This window comes from Cyprinus carpio, chromosome A8 (assembly GCF_018340385.1).
Source record: "Cyprinus carpio isolate SPL01 chromosome A8, ASM1834038v1, whole genome shotgun sequence".
Taxonomy (NCBI): domain Eukaryota; kingdom Metazoa; phylum Chordata; class Actinopteri; order Cypriniformes; family Cyprinidae; genus Cyprinus; species Cyprinus carpio.
The window spans coordinates 4,953,608-4,978,978 of NC_056579.1; the positions used below are offsets into that span (position 1 = coordinate 4,953,608).

The 25,371-nt window shown below is 35.9% G+C and overlaps 1 protein-coding gene across 1 annotated transcript; it reads left to right on the plus strand.

Moving 5' to 3' along the window:
- Window positions 1–523: 523 nt before the first annotated feature.
- LOC109104836 (ETS domain-containing protein Elk-1-like) lies at window positions 524–24,775 on the plus strand. The gene is made up of 9 exons (XM_042761740.1): window positions 524–936; window positions 6,759–6,967; window positions 7,832–8,221; window positions 8,407–8,562; window positions 9,775–10,011; window positions 10,138–10,267; window positions 11,217–11,434; window positions 13,857–13,958; window positions 20,843–24,775. The coding sequence occupies exons 1-9, from the start codon at window positions 912–914 to the stop codon at window positions 20,942–20,944; spliced, it is 1,569 nt and encodes a 522-aa protein (XP_042617674.1). The 5' UTR covers window positions 524–911; the 3' UTR covers window positions 20,945–24,775.
- Window positions 24,776–25,371: the final 596 nt, after the last annotated feature.

Below are 25,371 nucleotides of genomic sequence, written 5' to 3' on the forward strand. Positions count from 1 at the left end.
AAATGTAATTTTTAATTATTGTGATCATTTTTAAATTTATCTAATCATTTTTATTATTTATTTAATTTTAACATAGTTTTTGTTTTTCCCCTGCAAGCAGCATTTCAGAGCAGTCCTGCAGCAACAACCTGTGGATCGCGCATGTCAGTGTGTGAGAGAATCTCAAACGACCTTAACGCTGCATAAAAACCTCTCTCTTCACCAGAAGACAGAAACACACAAAAGTTGTCCTCGTTCATTAATTTTGCTCTACAGCCTACCCATGTGATGCCTGTGCGGTGACGTCACGGCCGCGCAGGGGACTCGCGGACCAAAGAGGTGGAAAAAAATAAAAACAAGTAGTCGAGGCGTTCGTGGAAACAGGAAGCAAAGAGGGGAAAGCCAACCAGAGGTTGTTGTTGTTGTTAAAAAAAAAAAATAAGAAGGGAGTGCTCTGTCTTGAGCTCTTTAACCTATCAGTGCAACCGCGGACTTTCAATCCGTTGCTTGGACACCGCTGAAGTAGGGAAGCTCGCGCGCGGTTACCTGATCAGGGGTCTCGGTTTATTTGCCCTCCCTCACCGTCCACCACACTGGAATTAACACCACCTTACTGTTACCGTATTATTTTAAAGGCAGGGCGTGCTAGTCCACCTCTTAAACGCTGCCCTGATCGTTTTACTGGAGTATTTTGACGTTTGAAGAAGTCTTCAGTCCGTCTGACAGGAACGGTGCAAGCGCAGGCACCCTGTGCTAACGCGAGCTAGCGACTTAGCTGCTAATGTCAACTAACATGGAGGGAGAGGTGCATGTGTTGCATAACAGCCAAACGCAATTAAACCACCGACTTCTGACACCCAGCAAGCACAGTTATGGACGTGAATTAATCTCCAAAGAATAAAACGGCCCCTAAACACAGTTATTTGGCAGAGATGGAGTCAAACCCGCTGATCAGCGGTAAGTTTTATTCCACTTCAAGGAGGTTGGACACGGAGGAGTGATTGCATTCGAGTTTAATAAAGTGCTCGTTAGTCAAAGCCAAATACATTCACAGCTCGCTGTTATATTCATATTTCATTCGTACACGGTGCCTAATCCTGGCGGGAGCCAGAACGTTATGTTTAAATCAGTGTGCTGGTCCAAAAACTATTAAGAGACCGTATAAATAAGTGATATTGGTACCTTATTTTGGTCAGGGTGGGTTAACTAAACCTTTAGGAAGCCTGATGCACTTCAACTGTGCTTGAGTAAATGTTTTGCAAGCCAAATGTGTAGCAGTGTGTCCACATGCTGCTGTTTCTGAATCAGATAGAATGTCTGGCAGACTTGTTTGATTAATATTATAAATTTGTCAGACTCCTGGTTATTTCTGAACTAATCAACCATTCAACGAATATCATTTTAACAGAATAGCATTTGATTGTTTTATTGTGCATTAAATATTTAGATTTTGAGTGTCAGAGCTGTCAAATAAGCTAGTTTGCAGGGTGGATGTTTGTTCTTGTATTTAGAAAGGCGGTTTATAAATTAAACATAATACATAATTTGTTTAATTATAGTTAAGTTATTATTATTACTATTATTTGCTCCTTTTTTGTATAATGTACAACAAGCCCTTTATAATTACTCTGAAAACTTTGATTCAAATGCATAAGAACTTGTTTGAGTTGAACATGATTGTGCAATGCATATGTCAGCATTTATTTACTTTGTTTGTGGAAAAGAAACCAATGTCATCTGATATTAACCAGCAGACCTCATGTAAACCCAGAGAAACTGGATGGACACCTTGATGACCCATCAGGAACTGTCCTGAGCCCCACTTAATACAAGTGTTTGCTAGGGATTTGTTTTGTAATTTAGCACTGGTTTCATTTTGCTCACATAACAGTCCTGTCTGGCTCTCTCTTCCTTCGGGATGGCAATTCATTCATTGGCTATAAGTCATCATGCAGTCTGAGAACTCAAGATAATTGACTATTGAGCATTTAGGTCCCCGAACAGTCTTAAGGCAATAAGGTCTGACGGGGAAAACAGATCTGTGTTGTTCAGTGCTGGTCTTTGTTTGCTTTTCTCAGATGTACAAGCTGATTTATGAGGCATTAGACCAAGGCAAGCTGTGCAGTGTTAGTCCCTTGATTAGTCATACTGGAGCTCTTCAGCTACAATGTAACACTGATAGGAAAATTATAGGGAATAATTAACGTGTAAATAAGACTGTGCAGCTGATTCTTTGGTTCTAGCTGCACTATGACATTTTTATCTTAATACTATAACCCTTTGGTTATTTTAATCAGTATATTCTGGCATTTTTTTTTTTTTTTTTAATAAATCACCATAGAAGACGTATATGTTATTTTTGAAAGCTTTGATGTGTTATTGTGCTATTGGGGAAATCAGAAGCTGTTTGTTTTATTGGCCTGAACAGTTCAGTAGATTCTGCTGTTATGGCTGCCTTTGAAACACTTTATAATTTTAAAAACCACAATTTATTATACTGCTACATTATAGAGGAGATGTTACTTATTCTTCCAAACAGCTGACCTTGCTTTCTCAATGGCTGTTGATTTAGGGAAAGACCTATAATAAAATCTATAGTATTTTCTAATCCACTGTTTTAATAAAACTGTACTTCAAAACTAAAACCAGTCATTCTTGTCAATGTTGTGACAATTAAGTAAATTTAGACATCACAATATTGTATAGTATAAGATATAGGTAACTTAATTTTCAATCTAAATAGTTGAACATTGAAATGTGGAGATAAGAAGTTGCTATAATAAAGGTAGGACATGTATAAAGGCTGTTAAATATTTTTTGTAATCTAATACTGTTTTTAAATTCAGATTTCTAAAGGAATCTGAAATCTAAAATATCCAATGTTGATCAATATCATTCAGAAAAAAAGTTATTGATCTTCACATAACGGGTATAGACGTGATATTATTGTTCATCTATAGAAAATGTGTTCATTTTACAGTGTAGTTGCGGTTGCACAAGTACTTAAGTAAGTTTGGTATATTTCATTATATGTTTATTACTAGGCATATTTCTAAATTGGTTTAATGCATCTTTAATTAATCTTGTCATATTGATTGTTTGAAAATAAGATATATATTCAGACAAATCTAAAATGTAATATTTTGTGTTTGATTAACACTGAGAGTTACTCTCTTTTCGCTTTTATTGGTCAAAAGACTTTCATGTCCTGATTTGTACTTTATTTGTAGAAAATGGCAACTGTTAATAGTCTAAATGTTCTCAATGCATAATTACTGTATTTATATCTAGTTGGAACAGTAATGGAAAGTGTTACAGAGACGTCTTCAGAAACTTTTTTTTTTTGTCAGCCTGTATGGAAATTAGTTTAGGGGTCTTGCAGTGAGATGTTGGTTTGATGAGTAAGTGTGTATAATGTGCTAAGAGGACAAAATTCATTTACATCCTGAACTACAGCTTTGTAAAACCCTCTGTTTGCCTTAGTTTGTGTAGCTGACTGTACAGGCTGCCCACAGGATATTCTTCTATCTAGAATGACACCATTTATTAAAGACATTTTACTGCTAATGAATGCACTCACTCAATCAATTACAGCTCATTTTAATGATGGTATTAATTAATGAGATTTTATGTGCTGGGTTAAAATGGAAATCATTCCCTTCATTGTCATCAGCAATTCACTGCAATTTATTTGGTTCAGTGTGCCTAAAGGGTGGCAGGGTCTTTTTTATTCCTTAGAAACTGTTGCTTAAATGCTTTTACCATGGTGATTGTTTCTGAGGTGTTGCTTATGAGTTACGTAAATGAAGGGGGGGAATGGTAATAGGGTTAATTTGCATTCTCAACATGTTCTTCCTGAACTTGTGATACACGTCCTCTGCTGACGGTAGCACCATTAATTCTTGCTTGTTTTCCCTTTATTTCACTGCTCTCCATTTATGCTCTTCTACTCAATCCAACCATGAAGCAAGAGGATTTAATTTACTGTACTGAGAATCTGAATTTGATTTCAGTGAAGGTTGGATTCTGTTAAATCCCCAAAAGACTGTTTTTTTTTTTTTTTATAAACATGGCTTCAGTTCCAGAACATACTTCTCATGGCAATGAGTTCTAGGTATGTATGCTGCAGTATTTTTAGAAACATAACTAGTAAAGCCAATATCTCTTGTTTTCACAGCACTTATTGCTTTTTGGTGCAATATTTTACAAGCAGGCCTTATCAAAACTGATAGGGTAAACGTACCTATTAAGCTCACGTACCCATTAAGCACACTTCCATTTTTGAGCTCAGATTATAATAAGAAAAAATTATGTATTATCCTACTTGATGTCTTAACCATTTGTAGTCTGTGGTTTTACAGTGCTGTAATTTTTAAAGATTTCATGTTATGGACCCTTTTCACAAGACTGTGATGACGCGTTTAATGGTCATCAGCATCGTAAATCCTCAAAAGTTTTTCATATTTGTATTTTTTTTATTTTAAATGTATATACATTTATAACACTATTCTTTTTATTATATCACCTTTGCCTCAAATTACCAAAAATTTGACATTGTTCTCTCTTCTGACTGCTGTTATCAGTCTCGCAATTTTTTCCTTTTATTGAAAGTAACGAAAACACTATTGTGGAGTTTTTCTTTTGCTGTTTGAGCAAATGGGAATGCAAAAAATATATTTGTGGTACTCTCCCATTCACTGCTTTTCAAGTTAACCCAACTATGACGTCTTACGCTGCTGAGAAACCCAGAAATGTGAAAAGGGTCCATTGTAAGCTGAGCTTAAAGGGTGCATGCACTACTATAAAAATCACACAGCTTCAGTGTGACATCAATAAGAAAAAGTATAATTTCATAGATATTGTTAATAATAGAAACTTAATACATGATCTAGATTATATATTTTGCAAAATCTTATCATTTTAATAAATATTACATGAAATTTCATGTAATCAACTAAAGGCTGGAATAAAATACATGACTTAAAATTTGAACAGATTTTTAAAACACCAGTGTTTGATCTGATCCTCAGTCATTGAGTGTATTTTTAGTGTACTATTTACAAGTCACAAAGAAAAACTGGGCATCATACACTAAATGACTGAGGATCATACACTACCAGGCCTTTAAGTTGTTCCGATCACAACAAACTCATCCAGAAACATGTGCATTGTTGCTAGAAAACACGTGAAATAAAATGTGTTCTAAAATCGGCTGAAAATATCAAACATGTTTGATCTCCGACGATTGGATGGAATCAAAGTCTAAAGCTAAAAAAATCATGTTTGTGACCATCATACACTATGTGATTTTCTATTAAATATGTCAGCTCAAATCTGCAGACTGGCCCTGACCTTTGGCAACTAGCACCAACTTCTACAGGCTGTAAATCAATGGATAATTGGGGCAAAAATCGTGTAGTGTATTTCAGCCTTAAGATAATATAGATAAGTTGACATCCATTTAATAAGAGGCTTCATAAAGAGGCTAGTTTCTGTGTTCATTCCCATGAGTGAAATGTTTTATTGGTTTGTTTTGTTATTTGATTTTTGAATATGTGCTATTTAGCTGAACATGGACTAAATGCAATGTGCTTAAATCACACTATGAATAGATAACTGATCGAATTGAATGCCTTGTTGCTTGATTTTAGTATTCTGTTTTTTTGTGATTGACTTTGTACATTCAAATAAAAAAATTTTCAGTTATTCTTTAAAAAGGCTGTTTAAAATAACAAGTAACAAATAACATAACAAGAATAAAATAACAAATAACATAACAAGAATTTTTAATAAAACAACCCTCTCAGGACACCTTGGCAACTGAATCACCATTGGCTAGTACATTTTCTAGTTTACTCCCCAGACTGATATGTGTGTGTGTGTGTGTGTGTGTGTGTTTAAAATGGCACAGTTTTTTTTAAATAACTGAAAGTACACTCTTAACATCAGTCTGTCAAGCATTATAATATGATAATCAAGTATTATTTAATGATAGATTTTTAGTAATTAGAATTAAAACTTGATAATTATGTTTGAATGCATATTAGTCATTTTAACTGGACTGGTGGTGGTGCTTTTTTGGTCATTCAGTGTTTCTGTAAAAAAAAAAAAAATTGTCTCAACGTAGATTTTGGTGAGCTTACTAGGTACGTTTACCCTACATATATCAGTGTGTATTTCAGTGAAAGCATTAGTAATTGCGGGTTGTTAGGGCTGTCGCGATATCTGCAATATCCGCAATATTGACAAGCAAACCGCTGAGGAATGCAAGAACCGCAGCAACTGCGATTTTGGCGTGTGTTTTTTTTCATATGTTTATGCCCTTCTCGTTTTACACTTACTGCATGTGTACTAAATCTTAAACAAGTTAGTAATGATAACATAATGTGTACCATTCTTATTTGTACAGAGGCTCCATAGATTTGCACTTAACAAGCCTAAACAGACAGCGAATGAGAGAGAGATCAACTGAGAGTGTGCGATTACTTGCAGGTTATATATATTTGTGAAAATAGGTTGTCATGTCCAAGGAAAGCCAAAAAATGTCTTAGCATTGATGCATTCTTGGTCACCTGAGCCTTCTAACATGGCGCTGAAAGTTAAAATGATTTCAACAGTGTGTTTCATTACGTCTCTCTTTGAATGAATCAGAATGGTTTAAAGACTGGAAATCTCAATATAAAGTCTCTTATGTATATATATATATATGTATGTGTATATATATATATATATATATATGGCGATAATATTTATCACAGTCTGTTTTTTGTCCCCTGTAGCAATGGATCCGTCCATTACATTGTGGCAGTTCCTGCTAAACCTGCTGGATGATCAGAGTCAGAAGCATTTGATCTCTTGGACATCTGGGCATGGTGAGTTCAAACTGCTGGATGCCGAGGAGGTGGCCAGACTCTGGGGGCTACGCAAGAACAAAACCAACATGAACTATGATAAACTGAGCAGGGCACTTCGTTACTATTATGACAAGGTATGTACAGGAGTAACTATTGATGTGAATCATGGATTTAATCAGTTTATTTTATATATACATTACTGTTTAAAATTTTTGGGTTTGTTTTTTTTTCTTTTAAATAGCTAACATTTATTCCGTATGAATGCAATAAAGTGATCAAAAGTGACCGTGAAGACATTTATAATGTTACAAAAGATTTCTATTTCAAATAAATGCTGTTGTTTTGAACTTTATATTCCTCCAATAATCCAGAATATATGTATCATGGTTTTCCACAAAAATGTTTAGCAGCACAGCTGTTTTAAACATTGAAAATAATAAGAAATGTTTCTTGAGCAGAAAATCAGCATATTAGAATAATTTCTGAAGGATCGTGTGACACTGTGAAGACTGAAGAAATGATGCTGAAAATTCATTCAAATTGTATTTAAAAATAAATTCAAATAGTAAACAGTTATTTTAAATTGTAATAATATTTCACAATATCACTGTTTTTACTGTGTTTTTATTTTAAATATATGCAGTCTTAGAGACTGGTTTAAGAGACCTCTTTCAAAAAAAACAGTTTTGAACAGTAGTGTATATATTTGACATACATTAATACAATTTCTTGGTATTAAATTAGATGAAATAAATTAAGTTAAATTAAATTGTTTACTCAAAATTTACTCAAAAAATGTTAACCAATTAATGAGCCTGGACAATATTTTGGTCCATCACTAGTATTTATCCATAAATATTAATAGTTCTGTGATTTTTATTGTCTAACTACTATGAAAAAGTTAGAAAAACACGCAAGATTGGAACTTGAATTAATGTTTAATTTCAAGTGCATATAATTGTTTAGCCACTTTTCATCAAGCTTTCATACTTCCACAGAATATTATTAAGAAAGTTAGCGGCCAGAAGTTTGTCTACAAGTTTGTGACCTTTCCGGATCCCAACTCTGCTGATGGGCTGAAAGGGCCTGAGGATTCCCAGAGGGCCACTACAGGGGATAAATTGGAGCTGTCCATTCAGACCAAATCTAACACAGGTGCTAACACCACGAACCCGTGTCTCTCCAAGAGCCTGGAGGTTCAGCGCTCCTCTCCTAGCTCAGTGCATCGCAGCTCCCGCAACGATTACATGAAGTCTGGTCTCTACTCCACTTTCACTATCCAGTCCCTGCAGACGCCCTGCAAAACCACATCCAAATTCATCAAAACAGAGCACATCCTGAGTGACTGCAGCTCTGAACCTGCCCCTCTGGACCACATAGTGCATGAGGTCAGCTTCTTTCTGGATTTCATGTTTTTGTTTTAGAGCTGATGCTTTTAATTCTCTAATAATCCTCTCAGATGACATAATCCGTCAGTTAAATGAGTTATCAATGTTTAAACCTCCAAAACCTTATGAGGCAAACCTTGTGTGTCAAGTGTTTGATTCACAGTGATTGTGTGTGTATGCTGCAGATGCGAATGTGTCAGACAGAAGGACAGCAGGGAACTGTTCAGTCCCAGTCAGCTGTGGAGAGCTGCAGTCTGCAGGTGATAGTGACCCACCCGTCCCCATGTGCTACTCCTGCCCTCAGCCCACAGACGCCCTCTGGATCTGCCACTGCAACCACGGTATGGATTCGTGCTTTAACACACATCCAGACTCAGTCTTTAAATGCTTTTAGCAATGAATGATGGTGTCAACATTTGGGAATCATGTAAGATTTTTTGCTGTAGGCAAAATAGTCAGTCTTTGGTCGATTAGTATGGCATTACCCATGGCAGTAGTGTTCATTTTGTTAGCTGGTTTTTAGTTTAGTATTAGTCTTAGTCCTTTGTCAAATGTCCTTTTTAGTTTTCATCATATTTAATCAACCTGTCCAGTTTTTTGTTTAGTCAATTTGTAGTTGACTAAAAGTCTGGAAATTTTTGTCTAGTTTTAAAACAGTCATATTTTGGTCATGCTGCATAATGGTTCAACTGATAATTACAGTTTTTTGCTCAGAATTATAACCATGATCATTGATCATGATTGTTGTCAGAGAATGTCTACTCATACACTTGGTTTATTTGACCTCATTTAGATTTATACATTTTTTTTCAATGCATTATGAAAACTGGTAAAACTCAAAAGCTTCTCTCAAAAACTAAAACAATGAAATTTCTAATATTAACTCTAATAATTCCAAATTATATTCATGTTTTTCTATTAAAACAATGACAAAAAAAGTCTTTGTGGCACAGAGGCTGCAAAAGTGCTTTTATTCAGCAACCATGATCGCAAACAATATAGTCAAAATCCATGTTTGGATTTAAAACAGTCGGCACTGAGGCCTTGTGTGTGCTAGGATGTGATATAGAGATTTTAAGTTTTTCAACTACTTTTTAGTCTCTTTTTTTTCAGAGATGTTGCATATTGATGAAGTCTCAATAATTTTTTTTTCCTATTTTATTTTAGTCAAGGAAATTAAAACTGGATGGCAGTCATTCAAGTTTTGCAATGAATCTCAGCATCAGTGTCAGAAATGGCATCACAGTCAAGCAAGCCTTTTCCCCAGTGAATAAAATCAAGTGCAACATTTTTCTTGATGTACCTAAAAATATGTCACACTATGGAAGTAAATAAGTTACAAATTAGTATTTGCTCATTGAAGCACTTATTGTAGCCTCCTAGTCAACATGAAATTGTTTGGCAGATTTATAAAAGCTTATTGACCCAGAATCCTGTAAAATAAAGCTAAGCTCAGCTAATCAGCTTGCAATCCAAATATCTGACACCCATGTTAAATACTGTTATTATTAAGACTTGTGCATAAAAGATGTTGTTTTAAATTCATCCCACAGAATACTCAAGCACAGAAGAGCCAGAATTTGGGTGACCCACCCCAGATCTACCTGTCTGATCCCAGCTCTTTGACCTCGCTCATTCCTCTAGCTCATGGAGAATGTGTAGTCAACCCCTCTCAGCCTGTGTTTGTGGTCATAAAGCCTTTGCCAGTTGGGCTGCCCAAAGAGTCCAGCCTCCCGCCTGAAGACGACTTGCTGGAGATTGTTCATTTGGATGACAAAACAGATGTTGAGGTGAACAGACGTGTCAATTATAAATCATCCAGTGTATAACATCCAAAAAATGTTAAACATGTTTGGCTGTACTTAAATGCGAGAGTAATTTAGCTTTTTATTTATTTTATTTATTGCCATACTCAGCTGGTGTCCACAGTGCCTGTCCCTGGAGTTACAGATGCCCCTATCCCTGTGGATGCTCCGTCACACTGTGTGGAGCCAGTGGTCCAGCCGGTTGGAGAAGGGGAGGTGAAAGAGAAGCCTGAGCTACCCGGTTAGTTGAAAGTTCAGGTTGTTAATGCTTTAAAGAGCTGGTGAGGTTCATAGCAGCTGATTGTTCTAGTCTGTTTTTAGGTTTACTAAGTTTATAAATTACAAACAAATCTTTGTGTAAGTGGTAACTCATTCCTTAGCATTTTTTTGTCCAACTTATAAAAGGGATATCAGTTAAGGTCCATTTCAATATCTCAAGTTTCTTGGCAACCAAAAACAGACTACTGTTAAAGTAATTAACTACAATACTGTTCAAAAGTTTGGGATCAGTAAGATTTTTAAAATCTATTTGAACAAAATGCTCACCAAGACTGTATTTATTTAATCAAAAATACAGTAAAAAGAGAAACATTGTTAAATATTACTACAACTTAAAATAGCTGACTTCTCTTTGAATATATTTTTACATTTATTTTATTTCAGCCACCATTACTCCAGTCTTCAGTGTCACATGATCCTTCAGAAAAACATTCTAATTATGCTGATTTGACGAATAAGAAACATATTGTATTATTGTCAATGTTGAGAACAGTTGTGCTCCTTCATATTTTGTGGAAATGTATATATAATTTTTTCAGGATTCTTTGATGAATAGAAAGTTTGAAATATAAATAATTTGTAACATTAGAAATGTCTTTACTGTCAAATTTTATCAGATCAGTGCATCCTTGCTGAATAAAAGTATTAATAAAAATAAAAAAAAAAGTACTACCGCCAAACTTTTGAACAGTAGTGTATGTTACTTGGCGGAAGAATTATTTATTTATTGTGATTTATTATTAATAAAGTTATTATTAAATGATGATGTCTTTTATCATATTGCTGATCATTCCTTTTTATAAAAGCAATAAGCTTCTCCAAACAATCCCTTACAGTTATTTGACATGGTTATAGGACAAAAAACCCATGGTGCTTGACAATTTCAGCTGCTCATTCAAATCTGTTTTTAGAGGACACCAATACTGCATCAGCCTCCCTCCCAGCAAGCACGCAGGAAGTACAGCCTCCTAAATCAAAGAAGCCCCGTGTGCTGGAACTGCCATCTTCGTCTACGCTGCTGCCCCCTGGACTCTCACTGGATAAGGTCAATGCAGCGGTGAATAGCCTGCTGGCCCCTGGCAATGCCACAAACACCTTAACACCCACAGTCATCACCTCGCATGCCCTGGTGAGCCATTCAGTTAAGTATTATGGTTGTTTAAAATGTGTTAAATTTTAAAATGTAAATTTGCATTTAATTCTGTTAACAAATTTAACAAAATCTCTATTTGGTGGAATTTGATTATTGCTGCTTGCAATTACATTACTAAGATGAAACCCACATGAACACCTCAGAAAATAGTTGACAGTCCTGATTTCAACACAATGCGCTCTTTTACTGCTCTTTTTTTTTTTTAGAAGGCACAAAGAAATGACTGAAATGCTTCAGCATTATCTTTCAGTCTTTCAATGGATTCATGCTTGGGTATTTGTAAGAGCTAAATCTCTGCTTGTGCCCTACTTGTGATAATTATCAGAAATATCCTGTTTTTTTTTTTTTTTTGTCTAAGGCAACAATGGTGTTTTTGTGGTGTGAATGGATGCTTTCCATGTACCAAGCTCTTATTTATACAGTTTCAATGTGATTTTTAAAGGGGTCATATGATGCGATTTTAATTTTTCCTTTCTCTTTGGAGTGTTACAAGCTCTTGGTGCATAAAGAAGATCTGTGAAGTTGCAAAGACTAAAGTCTCAAATCCAAAGAGATATTCTTTATAAAAGTTAAGCGTCAACCACACCCCCCTAAAATGGCTTGTTCTAACACGCCCCCACAGCTCTACGTCACTATGTGGGAAGAGTTGCATAACCATGCCCAGATGTTCATGCAAAGAAAGAAGGCGTACCTTTTATTCTCGTAGTGTTGTTGTTGCTGCCACCGCCATGTCGTATAGACGCTGTGTTTCACTGTGAAGTGAAACTACTTTGTTTGGCCTTCCAAAAGAGGACGATATCGGCTTCGTCATGCATGGACCTGATCCGTGCTGGTCGCTGAGGAAATACATCAACTTTGCACTGTGGATCGCAGAATCGGCTTTCACTGTGGATGAATTGGCTTTTCACAGCCCGGGGTCGTCACATGTGGTTGCTGCAAGCACGCCAGACGCTCCTTCGTAGAATTCGCCAGTTGGGCCGTTCTCAAGCCGCCCGCCTCCGCTCACTCAAGCCGCGGCTCACTCTAGGCCTCTGGTCTCTGCTCACTCAAGGCCGCGGTGTGTGACGCTGTTTTGTTGAGAAAGCGAAACTACTTTGTTTGGCCTTCCAAAAGAGGACACGACTAGAAATCATGTTTATATCATGTTTATGGGTTTTAATGTTTATGTCTCCGCTCCGGACGGACAGGGCATCACAATATGTTAAGGGGCTTAACATTTCCATCACACGCTTGAGGTATTCGGCCAATCACAACGCACTGGATAATTGGCCAATCAGAGCACACCTCGCTTTTTCGAACGATGAGCTTTGTAAAAATTGATGTGTTTCAGAAGACGGGGCATAGAGGAGAAACAATAATGTACAGTATGTGGAAAATAATGTGGTTTTTTTTAACCTTAAACCACATAAACACATTTCATTACACTAAATACACAAAATAATGTTCATTTTAGCAGCATCATATGACCCCTTTAAAGGGGTCCTATTATGCTCTTTTACAAAGTCTTGATTTTGTTTTGGGGGTGTACTAGAACAGGCTGTCACACTAGGCTGTTCGAAAAACACATTATTTTTCACATATTTCACATTATTATAACACCTCTCTCCCAAGTCTGGCATGAACGGCTTGAATAGTTCCTGTATCAAATGAAGGTCCGCCTTCTGAAATACGAAATGTGCTGTGATTGGTTAGCTGGCCCAGTGTGTGTTGTGATTGGCAACACTTGGCGCCTGGTCGGGAAATGTCACGCCCCTTACCATAGCCCCCTGCCAGCTTCATTGTAAATATTGCGTCAATATCAAATCAATTTGAGCACGGTTTAAACCCGGATGATTGTAACCACTCTAAGTTCATCTGCCTTGGGAAAGCTAGTGTGTCTCCGACATAGTGATAACACTCATTGCCTTCTCTAGTGCAGCTCAACCAGGTCTCATCCCATTCGTCGATATTTGTGATATCACAAATCCTGGAAAATATGCGTTGTAGACCAAACGAGTTGTTTGTTGTAGTTTTTGTAAAGTGATTTCTGTTAAATAAAATATCTCCTTTTGAAATGGACTTTGAGCTTTGTAACTTTGCAGATCTTTTCTATGCTCAAACAGCAACATTACAGACTAACTAAAGTTGAAAAAGTGAAAAAGCATAATAGGACCCCTTTAACAAAGCCAGAGCGATATAAATGCTTGTATTACCAGATAACCAAGAACAAAGAGATACCACACAATGACCTTTTAAAATGGTTTATACATTCAAGCTCTCTCTCTCTTTCTCTGTCTCTCTTTCTCTCTCTCTCTCTTTTTCTCTCTCTCTCTTTCTCTCTCTCTTTCTCTCTCTCTTTCTCACTCTCTCTCTCTCTCTCCCCTCTTTCTCTCTCTCTCTCTCTCTCTCTCTCTCTCAGACTCCAGTGCTGTTGACACCGAGTCCGCTGCCATCAACTATTCACTTCTGGAGCACGCTCAGTCCAATCGCTCCACGTAGCCCTGCCAAGCTCTCTTTCCAGGTGAGGCTTCCTGTCCACAGCATGGCAGCAGCACACCATCTGTCTCTTCACACTCCCTCAGCTCATTGCATGGATGAGATTTTACTCTCTGCCCACTCCATTCATAACCATAAAATACTTCACAACATATACATTTTATATATTTCTCCTTTTCCCAACTTTTCAGATTGTTATGGTAATCGATATATCTTATCTACATTCATGCATTTTGCAGACACTTTTGTTCAAACAGACTTACAATAGAGAAACATGAGCGTTTTTCACAGAACCAACAATATTCTTATACAATGGCAGGTTTATTAGAAAGCTAGTTTAGGATATGAGCTACAGCAGAGAAGAACCAGGTAGTCTTGTGACAGTTTTGAATTCTGAAATACTATTTGGTTTCATGACATGAAAAGGAAATTGGTGTATTACGTGGAGTATTTTTTGCATGATAAATGGTTTGGTTAATTCTGAATGGATGAGCCACATTTCAAATAAGTTAGCCAGCTATTCCCACACTTGTGAACACAGATCATTTGAATTCTGTTATTGCGCCTTCACATTAACTGTGTGTTGCTGCAAAACCATAATCTACATTTAAGCTAATGAATTAATTATTATAATTGTTATTATTATTATTATTGACTAAGTATTTATTAGTGAAGTTGGGTGTCTCATTTTATTGCTTTTGTTCCCATATTTTTAATACCTTTAAAATAATAGTAATAATAATAATTTAATTATTACATATTACTGAACTGTCTTTTATCATTGCCTTTGCTCCCATTATTAAAAAAAATAATGCTTAGTTATTTTTTAAAACAATTTCAATGCTCTGCATTCCAGTGATTTCACAATATTTTCTTTTGCTTATTCATTAATTGGACATCAAATCTTTTTTGCTTAATCTTGAGAAGGTTTTTGTTTTGTTGGACTGTTCCTCAGAAAAGCATGTGAGCATCCTCTGCTGGCCAATAGCAACAGTGCAGAGTTTGGAATGTTTATAAGTTGCTATTATTACAGGAACAGGTGCATTAAATCTAACCCTAAATAAGTGTATGTCTCGGACATTCTTCTTGGACTAGTTTTGCATTTTTATTATAGCAAAATGGTCTCTTAAAGGGAAAGTTCGACCAAAAACAAAAATTAGTCCATGATTTACTCACCCTCAAGGTATCCTAGGAATATATGACTTTATTCTTTCAGACGAATCAAATTGGAATCCAATTGTCCTGGCTCTTCCAAGCTTTATAATGGCAGTGGGTGGGTGTTTCTGTTCAACAGTTCAAAAGAAGTCCAATAAAGCGCATCCATCCATAATAAAAAAAGTGCCTCACACGGCTTTAATGTTCTATTGTAAGTTAATTAATGCAAATTTGCACATTCATTTATACTCAAAAAAGGGGTCAAAATTATTGCCTGTAGCAGGGTAACTATCATTAACTAAAACAAAATGTAATATGCAGGGTATGTTTTGTTGTTAATTAATTATTAATATGTATCGCGATATAATTTTTTTCAATAACGGTGATATGGTTTTTAAACACATTATCGATATTTCGATATACCAGTGTTTCCCATACATTGATTATTTGTGGTGTTTGACTTCGTTGAATAAATATGAGCACTGTACGTTTCAAAATCAAAACACGTCGCGGGTGTTTTTCAGAAAAGTTTCGATGGCATTTTCATTTTATCTGATAAAGAAGCGTTCATAGGCGCAGCTCCTTTGATTATAGCCGTTACTGGAGAGAAAACCGCTGGGTCTACCACTCTCACAGTGCCTCCTGCTGGCAGACAATCAGTTTGCATTTAAGCCCGGCTCCAGCAACATTCCTTTTTTTTTTTCCTGCAGCAACTCAAGAGCACTCTTCATACTCTTAATACTGACTAAAGTACATTTGTTTCAATCTATATCCAACGTACTGCAAAAACAGTTAAATTTTGGAAATATTTTTAATATTTAAAATAACTGTTTTATTTTTAAAATGTAGTTTATTCCTGTGATCAAAGCTGAATTTTCAGCATCATTACTCCAGTCTTGACATGATCTTCAGAAATCATTCTATTATGCTGATTTGCTGATTATCAATATTTAAGAGAGTTGAGTACTTTTTTCAGGATTCTTTGATGAATAGAAAGATCCAAAGATCAGCATTTATCTGAAACAAAGCTTTTGTAACATTACATTTTGATTACATTTGATTTGATTACACTATTCCATTCAAAAGCTTTGAGTCAGCATAATTTCTTTCTTTCTTTTTTTGGAAAGAAATTATAGAAATTTTTATTTAGCAGAGATGCTTTAAATTGATCAAAAGTGATGATAAAGACATTTATAATGTTAAAAATATTTCTATTTCAAATAAATGTTCTTCTAAACTTTCTATTCATCAAGAAACCTACTCAGCTGATTTCAACAAATTATTTTTGAGCAGCAAATCAGAATATAAGAATGATTTCTGAAGGATCATGTAATCAGAGTAATGATGCTAAAAATATAGCTTTGAAATCAAAGGAATAAATTACATTTTAAAATATTTCCAAATATAAAACAGTTATTTTTAAATAGTAAAAATATTTCAAAATGTTACTTTTCTTGCTGTATTTTGGATCAAATAAACGCAGGCTTGGTGAGCAGAAGAGAATTCTTTAAAAACATTAAAAATCTTACTGTTCAAAAGCTTTTGACTGGTAGTATATATTAGCCTACAATTTGAAGTTAAAGATATTAATTTTAATTAGGTGAGACTGAAATGATTTTTTTGACAGTGATTTCACATTTATTGTTTGTATGAAGGCTAAATACAAAAAATAAGTTTTTTTTTTTTTTTTTTTTAAATATTAAATGGTTTTAAATGAGGTGTCAGACTTGGCAAATTCATTTTTCATAAATTTATATACACTGACATCTGTTGTGGGCGTTCTTGGCAGTTTTTACGAGGCTTTTTATAGTGTTCATATTGATATCGGAATTATATCGTATCGACCGAAATTAAGAAATATATCGTGATATAAATTTTGGCCATATCGTCCAGCCCTAATGCAGGGCTCCAGACTGTGCCTAGAACAGTCGCAATTGCACCATAAATATTAATTTGTGAGTGATATTTTTGCTGAGATTGCCTCTAGCGAGTTACGACTATATAAATGTACATTATGACTTAAAAAATGGGCGTGAACAAACTACAACAGGTAAAGCTGTCAGCTGTTTTATCATTAACAGTTCTCGTTTATAATGGTTTATAATATGGCTTCTTGTTATCATATCAGGGAGTTTTGTTCCAACACACATACCATGTAGTTTTCAAATAATCCTGAAGGACTTGATTAGTTGGATCAGGTGTGTTTAATTAGGGTTGAATCTAAATTCCCCAGGGCTCCGGCCCTCCAGGAATTGAGGATGACACCCCTGGTCTATATGTTATGTTCTGTTAAAGGATTAGTTATTATTAGTAGAATAAAAGTTTCCTGATAATTTACTCACCCCTATGTCATCCAAGCTGTTCAAAAATAAAAATGTAAATACTTTTTAACTAAAAATGCTTGTCTTGCACTAGCTCGACTTCACACATTACATAGTCATGTTGGAAAGGTTACATGTGACGTAGGCAGAAGTACTAACCCAGTGTTTACAAAGCAAAAGTGCAAAGAAAGTCAAACACCCTTTACAAAAAAAGGTTTAAAAACAAGGTTTAAATGAGATGGTGTTTTTAAAGGTAGAATATGTTTTTTAGTTTTTGTCGGTATTTATGTGTTTTAGGGGACAAGGTTTTGGAGGGGGCAGCTTTATGGCGGGAACAGTGGGCAAAGGTTTGCTACATTTCGATTGGATATTGGTGGACTAACATAAGCAAACTGTCCAATGCCATCAGATAAAGATGCTGGGATAGCAGCCATACACCTCTAAGAGGGCAAGAAGACCTCTGGTACCAAGCCCAGGAAGGACAGGACTTCTCTTTGGTCAAGTTTCTGCCCTTCACCAACCTAGAGACTGATTCCTAAGGTTTGGCCTGTAACTGCCATAAAAATTCCTCTGGATGCAGCAGCATTGGGTGAAACAAAGAGAGATCACAGAGATCCATCCAAATTTATTTATAACTATATTTTCAAACCTTAAACTGCTGCAAACTACAACACACCAATCTTATACTTATTCAGAGAAATAAGTATTCTCAGTGACAGCGATGTGTTGTGCAAAATCTTATACAAACTCAGCTGGTAATGGGTAAATGAATGCATGCATGACAGATCAATCTTTTTCCCACCATGTTTGGACTTGCGTTCATTAAAATTAGTTCATAACATTGCCAAAGGTATTCTGGATGTGGTTTGGAAAGTGAGAAATGCACAGGTAAAACTTGAGTGACACTTTTCTAACTTTGTGTTTGGACTATGCAAATAAGTTCCACAGGAGAAAAGAAGGGTGGGCCATACCGTGTTCCCCTGTTCTGATGGAAACAGCCATTCACACCACAGAAATGGAGAAGCACCAAATTGCAGTCTCCTCCTCATCAAAAGGGAACCCTTCGAAGGTACCCTTCCAAAAGGCACTCCTTGTTCTGAATTTCCTTGTTCTGAATTTTCACTCCTTGTTCTTCATTTCCGAATTCGGCAATGAATCACCTGTGATTTTGAATGTGACTTTTGAGAGGCTTGTCAGTGAACTACGGCTCTGTGTAGTAAATGCCGCTCCATCTGCTCCATTGCACAGCACCACATTCAACATTCTGAGAAGAAATAGATACTCTATGTTCAGAATCTTCATCCAATGAGACAAAAAAAGATGCAGCACATTCTTAGTCACATCCTAGAGAGACAAAGTGGATTGACCAAGTTCTGAGTCTCTAGCCCAGAGAGGCAGAAGACATACAGATATTTGCAAAAAGTTTAAGTTCCGGCGAGCATCCTTCACGTCAACGTACTTTCGTCTGCGGGTTCCATATTAAGTAACCTTCTGCACCTACGCCACAGCCACATCTGTTTTCCACATTTTAGGACCCTTTGGTGCTCCATGAGATCAGAAGAAGAAATCACTGCTACCGGACTGCTCACTGGAACACAGAGAAAGTAAATATCACTTATCCAAACCTCTTCCAGAGACCATGGCATTATTGCATATGATCCGTTTATGATTTTCTAATTTACATAAGATGTTATATAGCTGATCGATTAAGAACAAACAATCTTTAAAGGGGTCATGTGATGCATATGAGTGTTACAAACTGTTCATGAATAGATAAGATCCCTAAAGCTGCAAAGACTAAAGTCTCAAACCCAAATCAATATTCTTTATCAAAGTTAAGACTCGTCCACGCCCTCCTAAAACGCCTCGTTTAAATACACCCCCACGTCTACATCACTGTGTGGGATGATTTGCATAACACTGCCCAAATGTTCACACAAAGAAAGAAGGTGTAACTTTGATTCTCACTGTAGTATTGTTGCTGCCGCCGCCGCCTTGTCTTGGAGAAGCTGTGTTTCATTGCGAAAGCGAAAATACTTTGTTTGGTCTTCCAAAAGAGGACACAACTAGAAATCAGTGGTTAAGTTGTATTTTCAACACTGTTCTAGAACAGTTCAAACCAAATATACGTGTGTGTGCAACACATTTTACAGAGGACTGTTTCCTGAACCTCGGAGAGTAGCCTACAGTGCCGGCTGTTCTGATTTACAGCCTGTAAGTATGTTTTCATATTTAAAGGATTTGCCACTGACAATTCAAACTTGAGTTTTGAGCAGTGTAGTGTAGCGCTTGTTGCTTGTCGGTTCATTAATCACAAATGCAGACATGGTTTTATGTTGCAACGCAACACGTAAAAAGACAGTATAAGTCATTATAATCAGTAATTATGTCCCCACTGGATGCAACAAATGCCTCGTTTATAATGGGTTTTATTGGTTTTGTCTCATTGTGCCGGGACACGGCATCACAGTATGGTAAGGTGCGTCACACGCTTGAGGTATTCGGTATGTGGAATATAGTGTTTTTTAACCTTAAACCGCATAAACACATTTCATTACACCAAATACACAAAATAATGTTCTTTTTAGCAACATCATATGATCCCTTTAAATTATTTGTTTGAGGCATAAGGTTCTTCGCCTTATTAATTTCAGTTTATCTTTTCATAAGATAACGTAACACCCAACTGAATCGATTGCATTTTATGCATCTTATGCACTTTATTCCTTTTTCAGTTGATATTCATTTAGTAGTTGTTGATTACTCTTGTCTATCTTTTGTTAATAAAATGTATTTTGTTACACTTGTGTATTCCTTGTGTTGATAATACAGTAAGAGGTTCTACAAGTTAGATATCCCACCAATATTTCTTATCTGATGTACTCATACCTGGACCTTAAGTTACACTTGATCCAAAAATAATAATGTCATCGTGATATGAGTGCCTACCACTACACTATTTTGCCTTCACTACATGTGTGTGTGTGTGTGTGTGTGTGTGTGTGTGTGTGTGTGTATTTCCATTACTTCAAGTAAAATAAATATAAGCTGAAATAAAATAAAATCTAAGAAAAACTTTCAAACAAACCGTTAAAACAAAATTTCTCACTTTTGTTTAGTTTAAGTAGACATATTAAAAATTAATAGAAATAAATTAAAAACTAAATCTTAAAAACTGTATAATTAAGAAAAAACACTAATAAAAAATGGCAAACAAAATTGCTAAAACTTGAACTAAAATTAAAAAGAAAACAGATAATATAAACATAAAATCATATTCAAAATATTAACAAACTATCACAGTATGTTAATAATACTAAAATAACACATTCTGTGGAGATGGATAGCATGTCATGAATTCAATACATTTAAAAAACCACCTTTTAACAGTCAAGCTTAAATCCTAATTAATACCTTCCTGTTATTCTTACAGTTCCCCTCCAACGGAAGCAATCAGATCCAGATCCCAGCACTGAGCGTGGACGGCCTGTGTACAACTGTTGTTTTTCTCTCCTGTGGAACACAGAAACCCTAACTTGCGATTTAATTCCCTTATCTCCTGCCATAGTGATTGGCTCCCTCCCCAGCCAATGAAACGCTGAGGATGGCCAATGAAAGATGGGACACTCCATATCAAGTTCTGCTGTGAGTTGGGCGGGGCTTCTGCTCCAATGATGACTCAGGAGGAGTGCGCTCTCAGCCGGCCCTCACGAGTGGTTGGCAGAGCAGCCCGATTCTGGGATTGATGGTGGCATTTCATAGAATATTTGCTCTATTTTTATTTTCCTTTGCCTTTTATATGATCATCATGGACGGTTATTTATTTATTTTTGATGTTTCTTGGTGCATCATGAGATGCATATACCTGAATGCTCATATGAACTTGGAATTCAGAGATCTCAATTTTATTTTTGATTTCTCAAAGTAACATTATGAGTTATGGACCAGACGAGGTATCCTTTGATTGAATCGAGGCATAAAATGCCATTTACTTCACAGGTGGAGCATAGCTTTCTTAAAAACTTTTGGAAATGGAAAGCATGCATTTGAAATCTGCCAGATTAAAGTGCAAGTTAACTTCTTTCTTTGGCATTACAGAGACACAAAAAACATCATTTTTAGTAACACTGTTATTTAAACATTTTGTGTTTTTCTTGGACAAAGGAGTCCATTTTGATAAAGAGGCATTGAAAATGCCAGAGGAATGTAACAGCCATTCCCAGGATTTGAAGAGGTGGAACCAGGGAGGAAAAGATACAAAGAGATTCTGAATAATATCAAGATCTGGAATGTATCAATCTTTTTCTTCTATTGCATCATTCCTTTATTTCAGAACTTTCTTCTTGTAAATATATGTTGCACCCATTCCGATATTTGAAAGATGATTTTTTTTACTCTTGCTTTCCTGTTTTTGTTGTTGTTTTTAGTAATTCTATCAAGGAGCCCTTTCTCTGGCAGCACTGACAATGCAGGTGAAGGTTTCAGAAGTGTTGCAGCGAAGCTTTGCAGTTTCATGCTTTTTTTTTTCTTCAAAAGAAAACGCCAGAGGAGACCAAAGACCAGCTGTTTATATACAATCCATTTTAGCATCTCTGTCTTTTTTTTCTCTTATGTTTTGCATTTTCTCTCGCTCTCGTCTTTTTATTTTTACTTTGCCGCATCAAAGGGCTATAAGAACCGTCACGCAACCAAAACCTTCTCACTTCTGACACTGTATATAAGTGATACATCTGACTCGCCAGCTATAGGTGTAAAACACACTAATTCTTGTAAATAAAGTAATTTATGGCAGAACAGGAAGTATGTCGCTTCAGCTGCTTTCGATATTGTTAGTAGTTTTGTACGGCCTGCCTCTTATGCTATGTTCGTCTGATGTGTTAAAATCACACTCACGGTTGTTACCTCAAAGCTGTCAACAGCTCGACATGTCAGAGCAGGCACGCAAATACGTTGCAACTGACAAACAAAGTCAACGATTATTTGCATGTCTTCTAGTTTGTGTATGAAGCTCGGAAGTTTCCTGTGGGGAAATCATGGTGGTTATATGTAGTGTTCCACAGAAAGCTGTCGTCAGTGTTTATGGACAGTAACTGCCTCCACCACATACAGCCTTTTCTGTATGGCCGTTTCTATTATTTCAATTAACCTGAGTTTGCTGAACTCACACATAACGTCCTTATTTTCAGTTTTAAGAATGTTTGGGCGTCAGTGTCTTTCACTTTAGAATATTTTGGCTCTTTAAGTTGGTGCTTTTTGTTGTTTTAAAGAGTTTTCTGGTTTGATATCTGCGTGATTATAATGAACTTAGGAGGATTTGCTGGTAGCATGCTGCAATTGCTTACGCTTGTCACCTCTCAGATTGTTCTCTCCTGCATTTTGTGCACCTCATGGCTGATTTGTTACATGAACCAATGCGAACAGTAAATTACTGCACTCGAGAAAAGCCTTGAAGATCAGTAAATGTTCAACACAGCTCTTGGTGTCACTCTAATATGTACCGATGATGTCACGCCCACAAGTCGACACATTGAATGTTCTGTTCGGGGCGGGAGGGAGTCACCCCATCACGTCACCACGTGCTAAGCTCAGTGAACTGATATCAGCTTAACCATGATCAAATTCACACAAAACAAATTGATTTTCATTGGTGAGTTACTTGTGGTTCTTTTACACCATGCGTTGGGCAAAATAATAAGCCTGCAATATCGAATAACTCACCGTGATGATGAATTTGGTGATTTGTGAGTAATACTCTTCCCGATATTGATCTTTAATGCGGTGTGGTAAGTCTGCAGTACTGCTTTCAGCCGTCTCGTCACTTTCCTAAGCTTGTCTGGATTGCTGGGATTGTTTGTGGCTCTGAATGTCTGTGCGGCTATGCTCTGTAATGCACTGCGAATGTGTTTTAACAGCTGATGTCTTTGAGCTAAACTCCTCCTATTTCCCTCTGCTCTGATGCTGCTGTTACCTTTACTGTACATCAGCACTGATCAATACGGTGACAGCGTACTGTACTCGGTTCCCCGAAATGAACTATTAGATAGAGCTGACTTCATTTATCCCCAGACAAGTGGTTTACACACTAGCACGCTTTAAAGACAGAAATAGAGAGCCATATCTTTTTAAAACTATTTCTGTTTTACAAATACAAAATAATTAAAAAATCTAAAATATAAAAAAAAAGTCTAATATTGTAATATTAATGAGCTTTTGTCATGTTGATGAAATCGCTGCCCCCTTTCAGATAATGAAACTAATGCTGCACGTCTCTGGACCTATAAAGACTGTTTGGGTATCGTAATACCACATTAAATAGGCCTTAAAGTTGGACTTTGGGTATGTGCTATTTTGGTATTAATAGCTTCTAAAAACATTGCTCTTTTTTTCTAAAGTCATCTCGGAATAATATGCTGAGTAATATTAATCCGTAATATTTATTGTGCTTATAACAAGTAAAGTTCCAGAAATTTTTATTTCCATCCTAGTCCTAGAACCAAAATTGTGCATAAATTGTATTTGTGCAAGTTTTAATTGTGCAAAGAAATTGTAAATGATTGTTGGTAACCAGCATGTGTAAATGTTCTAGTGACTGAAACCTTTATGCAAATGAAGACACACATTACATAAAAAAGCCATTTATTGAATAATTGATTGGACCATAGAGATGTTTGCGGAGGAGTCTCTAAATTATTTCCTAATACCAGCATAGATTTCGTACCATGTACAAGTTTCCATTGTAAGAGAGTCGATCATATCAATATTTCTCATTGAGAAAACCTGTTTAATGCTTGTTACCTGCTTAAGAAGTCACAAATCCAAACACCAAACTGGAGACTATGGAGTTTATAGATACGTGGCTCAAAACTGTTAAGACATTTGCCTCGTTTTGCTTTTCAAGTTACTGAATTTCAGATGTTGTAAGAAGTCTTTTTACTTGTTTTTTCTCTTTGAAATGTTATGTGGGAACTGTTAATGTATTGTATGATCTTGTATTCTATAATGTGTTGGGAAATCTTGCGCTAAGCATATATTTGTGTAAACAAAAAAAAGTCTGCTACTTGTGTGAAGAAGGAATACATGGTCCTGTTGTGCACTTGGACTGTTGGGAAGCAGATCTCTGTGGCCTGAGCTCCCTTTCCCAGATGAGAATCACTCTCTGGGAGTTTATTTCATAAAGGGAAGGAGAGGCTTTTATTTTTCTGAACTGTCTAAATACTATATTATATGTACTGGGAAAAAACAAAACTATTTTTCATCTGCACATGCTACTTTGTTTGTATATGTGATAGATATTAATCTTGTTTTCTAAAGACAAAAGAGACTCAGAACTAATATGAAAGTGAATAAAAAGCTATTTTGTTCTTTACATTGTTTAATATATTCATTTTGTTTATCTATCTAGCTATCATTTATGGTTGTGTCTACCTATCATTCCATGTAACATTGTATTGTGCATTCTATCATTCTATTGTAATGATTTTGTCTGTCTTCAATGTAGAATTCCATTGTTTGTTCTATCTATTGTTCTATCTGTCTGTCTAATGTTTGTTCTGTCCATCTATCATTCTGTCTATTGTTCTGTTACATTCTAAAGTTCCATCATTCTGTGCAATCTATCATTCTTTCTATATTGTATCTAGCTATTGATCAGAAAGTGTTACAATGTATTACTGTTTACTCACAATTGTATAAAACTAACACATTATAATGTTATAATGTAAGTATATGGGCCCTTAAGTACAGTATGAGCTGTTTCACAACAATTTAATGTTACTGGTCTTGTCAGACATACTATTTAATTTAAAAAGTTTTTTGCTTGATGCTAAAATAATTGCATTATCAAAAAAATAATAATAATGAAACCGCACCTGATCAAGACCAAGATATCCATAAATAATCCCTCCATTTTTATCAACCTCAAAAATTGGATGAAATAATGCATGCCTCTCTTGGTGGGGGGAA

Excerpts from the sequence above, each read along its gene's own strand:
- LOC109104836 (XM_042761740.1), top strand. The coding sequence starts at position 912 with ATGGAGTCAAACCCGCTGATCAGCG. Across the intron at positions 937-6,758 it reads GTCAAACCCGCTGATCAGCG|CAATGGATCCGTCCATTACA; the intron begins GTAAGTTTTATT and ends TGTCCCCTGTAG. Across the intron at positions 8,563-9,774 it reads GATCTGCCACTGCAACCACG|AATACTCAAGCACAGAAGAG; the intron begins GTATGGATTCGT and ends TTCATCCCACAG.